The following is a 12220-nucleotide window of genomic DNA, read 5'->3' as shown; positions in this document are numbered from 1 at the left end:
TGAAACCCTCTGACCTGCATTATACAGAAGATAACCACATGTAGCTGAAGGTCCCTCTTGGCTCTACAAAATCCATGAGAATCAATCCCTGCAGAAACTAATTAGGGTCTCTGGGTACTTCAGCCACAAAGATACGTAAAATAACAGTTCTAATGCCTGTGCAGATTTACCAGCACTGCATGCATAGAGGCAGCAGAACATGGTGCATGCTGTTCTCATATCTAAGCAGAGCCCAGAGGGAGGTAGGTATGTTGGGAAACATTTTATCCACCAGTAGCACAGGTCTTCTTGCACACGTGGTTTAGCATAGAGTGTCGGGGCTCAGGATTGGGGCACATTTAGGGAAGGCACAGAACTGATGGCAGTCTCTTCCGTTGTTAGTCACCAGAGAAATGAGGTTTAAACTCTAGAGCTGTGTAAAGTCAGTTCTAGATATAGAAACAGCTTCAGTTTGAAAGGTTAGTTTCCTAAAAAAAAAACCCAAACACCCAAGGTTTTTTTGTTGTTGTTATTGAAGAAGAGAGGTTGGGGAAAAACACACTAGAAACTTACAGATTTTGGTTCACTACATCCACCTTGGATGTAAATGCAGGGAGAAAGCTATTGGCAATCTGCATGACATGGCAATAAACCCTACAGCTAAGTCAGAGCAACAAACACAAAACAGTTCTTACGTTTCCATGTTGGTACATCAAAGAGCCATTAGACTTTCAGTCTCTGGTTTATAATTGGGTTTTCTTGCGTGTGTGACTATTTAGAAGCATTCCCAGATCCCTCTCTCCCTCCCTCCTCAGTCAGAGAGCTCCTCCAGGATTATTTTGATCTCAGTCCATATGGAATACAAACCTCCGTGTTGTTCCCAAACCACCAGACATAAGTAAGTGTTCCCACTTGGCTTGGCCACAGCACTGCCGTGGCGTTGACCTCCTTGTTCTTTGTGGTGACGAATGGTAGAGATAAGTGAACGTGTTCCAAGGGGCCTGCAGAGACAGAAGCAGCAGGTGAGTCCTCCCTCCATCTGAAATGTCAGCCTGTGTGAGAAGGGAACTGAGGGGATATCCATTGGTTTAGGGGAGAGAAGTCCCCCAAATTACTGTGGGGCACGACAGTTAATGTTTTGGCTTGGTGCCATTTCTAAAGAGGCAAGCTTAAATCTGTTCCTCATAGAACAGGAGCTACCCCTGTACCTGGAGCTGAACAACTTGGACTCTACTGCATGAACATCAAATACTCAGGGACATTATATACAACAATAGGGGCAAAGCCCTGTTACATGAATATGGCCTTCACCAGGAAGACATAAGAATGTGCAGGACAAATGGCTTCAGTGGACATGAAGCACCTCTGCTGATGCAAACTGCTATAACTTGGTGAACTTCAGCAGCGGCATATCTATATCAGCTGAAACTCTGTCTGAAGGCAGCTATTTACTGAGTGCCTTCATTTTAATGTCACCTTATACTTCCTCCTTTTCCTCAATAAACTATTTTATTTCTTTAGTATAAACAGAACATAATTCATTTGACAAGTGACATTATGCCCAGGGTTACACATTTCCCATCTTCTGGAGACAGATGGGCCTTTGTTGTTACATCTTGTTCCATATATTATTTTTTAAAATGTGTTCTGACTGTTCACTTGGAGAACAAAGCAATTGTCCTGAGAGTGACAGAGGAAGAAAAAGAAAGAAACCCCAAGTGACATGGGAACATGGGTTTCTTAAACAAACTAAGGCCACATCTACATGTCCTACATCTGCAAGCTCCCCAGTGATAAGAAGCAGAGACCACAGCTTGGGAGGAATAATTGCATTGTCCATATGGAGTTGAGATACATTGCTAGAGGATCTTACACATTTCATGAGAGGATTTTTCAGGACATATCCCATGCATGTATCACCACTTAGACCTTGCTTTTCAACCTAAAGGAACACCACACATTTGGAGTAAGCACTCTGTACCCCTATAGAGTGCCCACAGGCAGAGAGGGAGGCATGTAGAAAAATTCTCCCAAATCAGACTGTATAAACAACGGCAGCATAAATAGTTCCTGACTCGTTACTGAAAGGCAGCTTTCTCAGGGATGTAGACACAGCTGCTGCTTAACCTGATGCAGCCCAATTAAGAGTTATCCATGATCAGACTAACCAAAGCCTGCTATAGACCAGACCATGGCTTCCTTTTACAATCAGCAGTCAATGCTCTCCTTGAAAATTCATGAGAAGCCAGTGCAGTGGCTGCTCTCGGAAAGACCCAGAGACCTGAAAAACAGCAGCTTCCCAGGCTAAATATTTTGCAGCTCTGGTATCTCTTGGGATATTTGCCAAATTCCCCATGTCAGAACAGCCCTCTAAAGGAATAAATTTCCTAACACCAGATGCAGTGACAGCAGTGACAGTGGAGCCCATGTAAAGTCTAATACACTCCAACATAACTGCACAGCTGCTCTGAATACATCTCAAATGATCTTGCAATGCAGAGAGTGCCCAGTACCTCCTTGGACCTCCAACATATGCCAGCTAGGAAAGAACATGAAAGAATGGCTCAACCAAGCCAATTCCACGTGAGTATTTCTGTGCAGATAGCTGATGGGTCAAAGTGGCTGAAATGCTGAACTACTATCTGGCCAGCAGATGGGGATAGCTCACTCTGGATAGGCCCTTAGCTTGGTAGAAGACTGCTTTCTCCCAGGTAAGTCTGAAGAGAATTCAAGAGAATTCATTTCTGAGCTTCATGCAGGGCCATGGAGACCACAGACCTTCACCTGCCCCAGGAAAAAAACTGTACAAGTCCCAGACAAGAGAAGGGGCGAAGCTTCTCAAAACGTTCACTTAGGCAGGTGATGTTATTCTGAAGCATTCAGGGGAAATTTTTGACCTGTCAGGACAGTTCAGAGACAGCCTGTTGGCTGGAGAAGCAGTTTATATACAATTTACTTTCCATACACCCCAAAATGCTCCTGCCTCACAATAACCCGCATTTCTGGATCGCTGGACCAACTGCAGCAAAGACACTGCAACTGTGTGCTGGCCCCATGGCTGCAGCAGGATGAGGAGGGCACCGGATGGAGATTTTACTCTGAGATCATAAGCACTGTGGTTCAGTGCCTGCAGTTTTCCCTTCAGCAAGGCTGCTGGCCACTGGTCGGGAAGGGTGTTGAAAGGCCCAGATCTGGCTGCACACACTTATGTAAATCAACCCTGTAACAAGGAGTCACACAGTTAGTAGCCCTTCCTAAAACTCTCTGGATGTTCAGGCTGCACGCTGCTTTTCCGTGGATCTTAGCAATACAGTGTGTAGGTCTATTGTAAGGACAGGTTTTATAAAACTTCCCAAAGGCCAAGCTCATACACCCTGAGCAGAATACTCAGCAGAGAGCTGAGTGACAATGCAAGCATTTAAATAGGATTTAGGAGGTTTTGTGGATCTGGGTGTTAGGTTCTGGAGGGGACAGGATTTACTGTACATCTCTGTCCCCAGCAAATCTATTGCTAGTCTGAGTGGCACCATGCTGAGTCTGCAACCTGTTTTGAAGTCCCTAATTCTTTTCATGTAGAGAAAGGTGAGACATATCCCTTAAAGCTGTCACTTCTCCAGGGGGTCAGCCATGTATAATCTGGGTCTGGCTGCAATGACCACACAGTATTTAAGTCCTGTGCTGGCATTACCTACGCAAAACACAGAAACATACATTATCAGTTGCTAAGTCACACGAACATGTCTGTATATTGTTTATTTCTTGTAGTGCTTAAACAATCAAAATGGTTCTTAAGCCTTCAATGTCTCAAGAAAATGGATTAAAAGAGCTGTAAACCAGAAAGCCACTATGAGTGAGAGTGAAGGCTGGACACCTGCCTTCTCCTTCCATTTTGTGGTTGTTGCATGAGAAAGCAGTTGTTGCTTCATGTGGCCCCATTACTTTGCAGATAGGCTGAAGGTGTGCAATGGTCCCCATGGAATCATCTCTTGTCAAACAGCGAACGATTACAAACTCTGCTCGCACGAGGCTGTCAGAACCTCCTGCGAAATATCAACCACCAAAACACTTCTCCATTTTTTTCCAATGACCTTTACAAAGATTAAAAAAAAGAAAAAAGACCACAGCTCCTGTTGAGCTGACTTTCATAACCAGCAGCAGTGGGAGGGGGATTTCTGCATTCAGAGCCAGCAGCAGCTCCCGTGATAATTACCCAAGCACATGCAGAGAGGCAAACTAGAATATGACTCCAGAACTGAAGAAATTACATAAAAGTGTATATATGTCTATTCTGAGAAGAGGCCCTTTTCTCTACCCTACTTAGGGTGACACTTAAATAACTAAAAAAAAAAAAAAAAAAACAAAACATGAGCTGTCTAAAAGCTGAGAATTTACCTTGATTCTCCAGGCCCTCAGCACAAAAGTGATACAGGCTAAGCCCCCATATCAAAATCCCAAGCTTCATAATAAGCTAATTTATGAATACAGTTATTTTTGCAAGGTATTTTGAGTTTTTCAAACACATGGTGTGCTGAAGGATTATGTGACATAAAAGTTTGCTGCAGACCAGGATCCATCAGGTTAGGGAATCATAACTGGTACACTATGATCGTGAACCGAAGGTCTTTTTGAAGGGAGGCATTCAGGGAGATATTTGCTCCTGCTTCTCCAGTGCTCCCTCATAAACCTCCTATCCCCACAGCTATACCTTCCATTGCTCCCATCTGCTGATATGATGGTACACCACTGAAGAGCTGCACTCTTCCCCTGAAGCGGCAGCTGCTTTCATGCTGTATGAAGTAACTCCAAAACTAGAGTTAAAGTATATAGAATGTGCTAAATTATCTAGACAATATGTGGAGTCAATTTGGTAGAGGGTAAGTGGTATTTCTGTAAGCATAACTTTAAGTTTTGGAATTTCCTTTTTTTTCAGTAAATCTGGCACAAAGGCATACAGTTGAAAGCATAAATAATTGACCAAAAAAACCCCACTGTATAAAGAAAATGATGGCCCCAAACAAAATCCATTAGGGATGTTACAAAATTTCAATAATAGGTTGACCCTGTGGGTTCGTAACCATGTGCTAGAATAAATATGAAAGAACACATTACTGGTTTTATACAAGGACTTGAGATACATTTCAGTTGTAAATCAGAGACAGCTTAAGTATAAAAAGGTTAAAAAGAACAGCAGAAGAGCAATGTGAAGATAATATTTTTTCTTGTAATACTCTTTAACACCAAGATTTTGGTTCCTATGACAACCGAAAGACTGAAATGCACTGGTTTCCATCCCAGAGGTGGTTGTATTTCATTAGAGGGCAAAACACATGTACACAGTAAAAGTCAAGGCTTTTAAAAGTGATGAAAGATCCTGAATGGCTTTGTTTTTCTGGAAGTGTAAACATGCTAATGAAGGTGCATTTCAGAAAACGCTGGACACTCCTTTGAGGTGTCGCAAATTAGACTACCCAAAATTAGAGGTGGAAAATGGTTTAAAAAGCAAATGTCACTGTTGCTTGTGGCTTCTCTCAGTCTGGAGTCCTCTGCTGGAGGACAGACAAACACTGATCATATCCCATCATTCAAATGTCAAGCCCCAAATGTTATCTCTAAGGACAAGTAATAATTTTTTAAAGAACAACAGACGCTAACAATGAGTATGAACATACATACACGTTACATGCAGGTAGAGGACAGCATTGTCAGAACCCAGGCTGTTTTCCACCAGCACGGTCACTCGGAATATGCCCACGTTCTGGTAGATGTGCTTGATCCCATCTTCTGTCGAGCTGAGATTGGCATATGACACAGCGATGCCATCTCCAAAATCCACCTGAATGAGGGATCTCTGGAGGTCTCCCTGTGGTGATAGAAAAGAGAAAGGGTTGGAATAGACTCTGCTTTTCTTTTGAGACACTGGATCAGTGGGGTGACCTACACTAACCGGAGGATAGTCGCAAGGTCTGATGTTACCAGAGGAAAGGTGGTCACTTCATCAACTTGCTCAGTAGTCAGTGGAGAGAAAGTGACCCCCTCTTGAGGTTGACTCAGCTGCACTGTGAAGGAGGTGTCCTCCAAGGTGTGTGCTGTAGCCCTGCTTTCCCAGTTATCAGGGGGACTAGGGGATTTTCTGGAAAATATGCTCTCTCCTTCCCCTGGGTTTCCTTATAGTGAAGAGCAGTGTTGTAGTGGGGAATGGTGCTCATCTTGGCAAGCGCTCAGGACGTGGGTAGCTACTGAGATTGCCTCAGGAGTCTTTGGAACAACCCACATTGTGAGCTTTTGTATTTAAAACCATAAAAAGCAGCAAGATAAAACTGAGAAGTCCTCAGGGACGGGTCAACTATATCAAAGTGGTGGGGTGTCAAAAGAACTGCTTCAGCCTCACATGATAACGACAGCTTACAGCAGCTTATGACTTGCTCAGTGGCCTGATTTAAAATGAGCTGGATTTGTATTTATTTCAGAATAGCTACCAATACTACTGACACTAAGTGGGACCCTTTGTGCCTGTCTCAGAAGGGAAGGGCTAATGAATTGACAGAGCTGATTAAACTCTTCTCCTCCTTCCTAGAGATAATCCCAGCAGAGTAGGTTTGTGGTATAACTCAGACTGCTGCTTCGTGACATTAGTCTCCTGGGCTGCTAATCTAGCATGTTTCAGAATTATTACAATAAATTACAATAAATTAATAAAAATCACAGTTGGGAAACAAACAAACAAACCCCACCACAAACCAAAAGCCAAGGATATCAGGGATCTGTATTCTCCATGCCAGAACAGGGATCCGCTAATGTGAAACAATGCTGAAACAGGTTTTAATCTTCCACTCCTGAAACTGAATTCCAGCCTGGTGCATGCAGCTTCATCAAACTCTACGTCAGAGTCACACAGCCCAAAAAAGGCTTTTAAAACCTAAAAGAGGGGAGCAATGCCACTTCCTTATTCTGCTTTACAAACAAAACCCAATTTTTTTTATTTTTTTGGTTGCAAGTCTATTTAAAAGACAGAAAATTGAGTCATGCTTGCATACAAAAAAATCCATATAACCTATGTCACACACACTAGAAACACCTGAAAGATTCTCTCATATCACAAGGCAGTGATATACCTATGATAAAGGCAGTTTCTGACAGCTGAATAGTTACACAGCCTACACTGACCTGTATAACAACTGTGGCTGCTATAGGTCCTCTCCCTTTCAGGTAAGATGCAGTACCTTGTCTTAATTTTAAGCATTCCTACTCCTTCTGAAAGTCCCCCTCAGTGGCTCTGCATGATGCTTATGCTGGGTATGTTCACGCTTGCTGGCTGTTGCTATGGAGCAGCTCACTCTGCAGCCTGGTGCGCTGAAGCAGCTGCCACTGTCTGGAAGAATGCCGGTAAACTAATAGCTGAGAGCATTTCATAAAATTGGCTGAAAGGACATTTAATTTACTTTGGTTTGGTTTCCTTTTCCTTTTTGTTTTTTGTTTTTCTTTTCCCTTGAGAGAGAAACAGTCCTCTGGATGCCCTAACTGGAATGAAAAGTACCCATGTAAATGGTTGGCATCAGGCAGGTTTCCACATCAGAATGGGAAATACGTGTGTGAGTATGGGAGGGAGTTGTAACATAAGCTTTACATTCCTCGTGTTCTCTCAGTCTTTTTATAACTTGTTGTGAAGGCAGAAATAGTGGAGGCTTGCCTGAATGGAAAGCAGGAGTAGCAGAGCTGTACCTGGGGATGGCAAGACAGACTAATTTTCCCAGACGCTCTCTTTTTATAGGCTGAAGTTGTAGTCGTAACACTGCCCTGGCACCCTGCTGGAAGCTCCGTTGCTTCCAAATGGATGAGACGAACATAACTGTGTTGCTCTGTTCTGGAGGATCCCAGACTGAAAGTGTGGCAGGGGAAAGACATCCCTTGACAGAGACACGTCTGGGGATTCCTACAGATATCTCATGCCATTTCCATCCTGGTGTCTTGAAGGGAAAGACAGCAACTCTCTGTTCTCCCCTTGAGAGCACCAGTGAATGCAAAGGAACCGTGAGGTGCTGAGACATTACTAAGAAGGCCAACCTGAATATCTTTTTAGAAAGAAACACAGGGACGTTCCATGTTAACTCAGCTCCAGGTTGCCCTTGGGTAGTTCTTAACTAAGTTTCCCTTAGTAATTAACTTGGTAATATCTGGAGTTTTCAATGACATATTGTCAAACCTAAGAAAGGTGCTTGAGAAATGCAAACTACTATGGCTTCCATTTAGCAAAGCTTTTAGCAAGTCCTCCATTGAATGCTTTACTACAAGTTTAAGCACCTGCTTACGTTCTTCTTTGAGACACAAATTGCTGAGGCAAGGGCTCCTACCCAGAGGATCAAACTAGGGGGATCATGCCAATCGTCATGACGAGCCATTAGGAACACAGGAGATCGTCTTAAGTACAGAGTTATGTTCTTCACTGAGCTGAGTTATTTGAAAGATGTGCGGTTTCAAACATGATGGAGTGGTGTGGGCATTCCTGACTGTTTGACTGAACCAACAGAAGGCATCAAATGGGATATGCCTCCACAGACAGAAGTGAGAATAAATGAGCTCCTCAGCTCTGAACCCCTTTCAGAGGGGGAATGTATTCTCTCAAGCACGGTGCTGGACTCAGACCAAAGACAGAGATCTCTGAAGTACCCTTAGATGCTCTCCCAGTTCCCCTAGGTCCATCATCACTAGGGTTTTAGTCATCTTTTGTTACTAAAAAAGAGATGATGTCTTCAAACATTTTTCAGTAAAGCCATACTGCTGTGACAAAAGCTGTTCATATGGTTAAAACTGCACCACCACAGTGACCCTGCTGGCTTTATCATCTTTGAGTATATTTGAGGTCAGGCAGTTGAAGTATATCTCAGGTCGAGGTATATTCCTCTGTATATTTGAGGTAGCAGAGGAAGATGAAAAGGGTGACAGCATTTTAGAACAGCCCTGTTCCTGCAAGTGTTAAAATTTGTGCTCTAATGACTGTTTTGTCTTCATTTTCTCCATAGCCATGAAACCTGTGGTGTCTACAGGTGCTGCCAGGGAAGGGAGCCATTTCTAAGGCATGCAAGATTTAGATTTCAATTTTTCTTCCAAATTCCCTAGGGAGAAAAGATGCTGACAGAGACAGCTGAAAATCTAATCGGAGAAGAGCTTCAGCTGCTGTTCCCACAGTCTTTTTCATTTGTCTTGGCCTTTCCTGTCTTGTTTTAAAACCCTTTGAACTGGAAATACATTTTCCATTCAGTAAGATCCAGGCTACAGCACTTCTCTGAAAATGCCACATTTTGAAAAGCTGACATTTAAAATTCTAGCTTAGGAAGGGAGAGAAAGAAGTCAGGAAAACAAAGAGACCATGTTTTGACTTGTTCTGATGTTTTACCTGTGCCAGGTAAGAGCACAGGCAGAATAAGACAGGAAGAGAAAGCAGGTGAACCAAAATCAAAACATTTCCCATACAGCCCACACCTGCTCTACATCAACTCCAGCTGTCTGTGTCTCAGGCAGCTCTCCAGAGCCATTTGCAAGTGGCTGTTTTACCAAGAGAAGTTTTGTTTTGCAACAATTTGATACACATACATACATCTTGCAAAAATCTTTCCTGTTGCTTTTTCCAGCTTATCCTTGTCATTTTGACAAGTCCAATACTACATGATAGGGGTTTTCTGAAGCTTTTCGCTCAATTAAGGCAGACGCAAAACTCCCTGCACTACTTCTGCAGCCACAATAAAGCACTTGGATGCAATCAGCACCGAGCTATCTTTGGGCAGCCTCTCCGGCCTTCGTTGTAAGAGGTCTTTAATGCCAGTGCTCTTAGGCATCAAGGGCGAAATTTGCCAGGTTGGCTGCTTGTGGTGATATCTCTGCATTCGGCTCCTGTATTTTAAACACACTAAGCTAGTCAGCAACCAATTACAATAGCTGAAAAAATGAAAGTACTTTTGATGGATCTTTTTTACCTTGTACTAGGTATATGCAATATGCACAACCTTGGATATAACCTGAAGAAGTACACTGCAATCTTGATAAAGGCTTTAGTCCAGGCAAAGGCTTCAGTGTATGCTGAACTTTAAGCACGAGTACTCCTTTTAGCCTGAAAAGAAGCTCTGAGAATTAAAAACAAGCTTCCCAAGGGCCCATATTATGCCCTTTACCCATACAACCTTTGATACTAAAATGTAAATCAGAAATTTACTCTTTTCTAAGGGATTTTCTCATTAAATGTCTAGGGGGTTTTCCAGCATAAACAAAAGATTCCCCTCTCTCCTTTCCCTCCCCGCCCCGCCAAGCCAAATGCACATCTTCCTGTATCTTGCCAAAAGAATAAAAGCCTACAGTCTACAGAAGACCTGGGTGCTTCCAAAAAACTCTGTGAGGCTTCCAGCCTCAGGGTATATCAAGAAACAGCCCATACATTTTGCAACAATATTTTTACATTTTGATTGCTTTTATGCAGTTCTCAGTATTTTGATGTACGTGAGATGTGAGACCGACCTAGCAGGATTCTCTCTCAAGCACTCTGTCTGAATCTTGCCCAGAAGGTTGTAATAATGAATTTTCCTTATTGAGTTCCAGTATGTGTATCTAAATTGAAGTATTACAACAATGAAACATGGTTCAATATTTTTAATTTTGGTTCCCATGTTTCAGATTTAATTTTTAAGTCTTCAATTATGCACCAACTTGTGCGTCTTCCTTACAGATGTTGATAATGGATTTAATTATCCTTTTCAAGAGACAGACACTGCTGGTGTTGGATTGTCTTCACGGATTAATGTTTTGTGCTTTCTTTATATTAACCCTTTTCCCTCTTTGGCATTTTCCTGTCACCATCAGAAAATATCCATCAAAGATACTTCCATAGCAACTGAATATCTACACACAGCATACCTTTTGTCTAGGTCTGTTTAAAGCATATGCTTAATTTTAAACAGATATTCAAGTCCAATTTGATCAAGTACTGAAAAATATGCTTTTGCATGTAAATTCCTGCTTTCAGAGAGATGCTCTTAACTTTTTAAAATCAGAAACTGAATAGAAATGTGTCTTTTACCAGAGCAAATAGCTTGATACTTTTCACATGTGCTTCTTTTTCTACACCAAAAAGGTTAATTGTATTAATCAAGTAATTCATTCTGACTTCCAGTTGTGCCAGCTTGACTCAGCTATGAGCTTTTTCTACAGGACTAGATCTTCTGTGCTCCACAGGAATCATTAAGTACAGCCTCTCAGGATTATGCAGAATAATTCAACTTGTGTGACTGGAGGTGCATTAGAAGACTGTAGTGCTGTGTGTCATCATGAAGGCAAGGTCAACTTTCATACATTTTCATGGAATTTCAGCAGTGAATTTAAAAATGCATGAAAGGCTCTGATTTCTCCCAATCAGCTTGTCATCATCAGTAACACAGACAATACAATTATAATTCAGATGACAGTGGTATTGGGGGAGGGGATGTACTGATCTTTCGTCTGTGTGTTATTAACAGGAATGTGGTGGCATTAGTGAGATAAACAGCCATGATTCAGCATGCGTGTTGAAATTCAGAATGAAGGTTTCATATTTTTGTAATCATTACTAACTAACTTGTGATATCAAAAGAAGGAACGCAGTAGGATACCACAAAAAAATACAGACTATGCTTTTAAGTACTACTAGCTTTGCGACTTTAATTTGGGTACATCAAAAATCAAAATATTCCTAATGCTAAGCTCATCTCCAGAGACTTCAGCTGAGTTGAATTCTGAATTGCACTAGATGACAGTGCTGAGGTGGGAAATACTAATGGTATTGTCCCCCCAGCAGGGTCCCCAAAGCTCACTAAATGTACATGAGACACAACTTACCTTGTACAGCAGTTCATTAACATTGTCATTACAGAAAACCATAGTGGTCTTTAGGAAATTCAGGTCTCCATTTGTATATTCCCATGGTAAGAGAATGTTGTCTGGCCTTATGAGCACTAAGCACAAAAATGAAAGGCATGGAGGGCATCAGGGAGAAAGCAAAGCACTGTTTTCAAATGAGGGAATAAAAAACCAGAAAGGTTAAGTTTCTTACTCAAGGGCACACAGAAAGAGCTCAGAGTGTGGTTCAGGAATGAGTTCACATTGCTTGAATTCTAGCCTATGGCCTGAACTGTAGGAACAAATGAGTTTCCCTACACATTAGTCTAATCCAAACGTCACATAGCAGTGGCAAGTAGTCAAAAGCAAGCCAAAATCTACTCCC

The 12220-nt window shown here is 42.1% G+C and overlaps 1 protein-coding gene across 1 annotated transcript in view; it reads right to left on the bottom strand.

Annotated features, from left to right (window-relative positions):
* The window catches only part of SORCS1 (sortilin related VPS10 domain containing receptor 1), a 305005-nt gene that overhangs the window by 26043 nt on the left and 266742 nt on the right, over nucleotides 1-12220 (bottom strand). The window contains exons 19-20 of the mRNA XM_075718060.1: nucleotides 5653-5839; nucleotides 847-980 (exon numbers count right to left, since the gene is read on the bottom strand). Coding sequence (XP_075574175.1) covers nucleotides 847-980; nucleotides 5653-5839 — 321 coding nt within the window. The remainder of the gene's footprint in view (nucleotides 1-846; nucleotides 981-5652; nucleotides 5840-12220) is intronic.

The sequence above is a fragment of the Pelecanus crispus genome, chromosome 10 (assembly GCF_030463565.1).
Source record: "Pelecanus crispus isolate bPelCri1 chromosome 10, bPelCri1.pri, whole genome shotgun sequence".
Taxonomy (NCBI): domain Eukaryota; kingdom Metazoa; phylum Chordata; class Aves; order Pelecaniformes; family Pelecanidae; genus Pelecanus; species Pelecanus crispus.
Note: the sequence above shows the minus strand (reverse complement) of the source record. Positions and strands in the feature narration are given on the sequence as shown.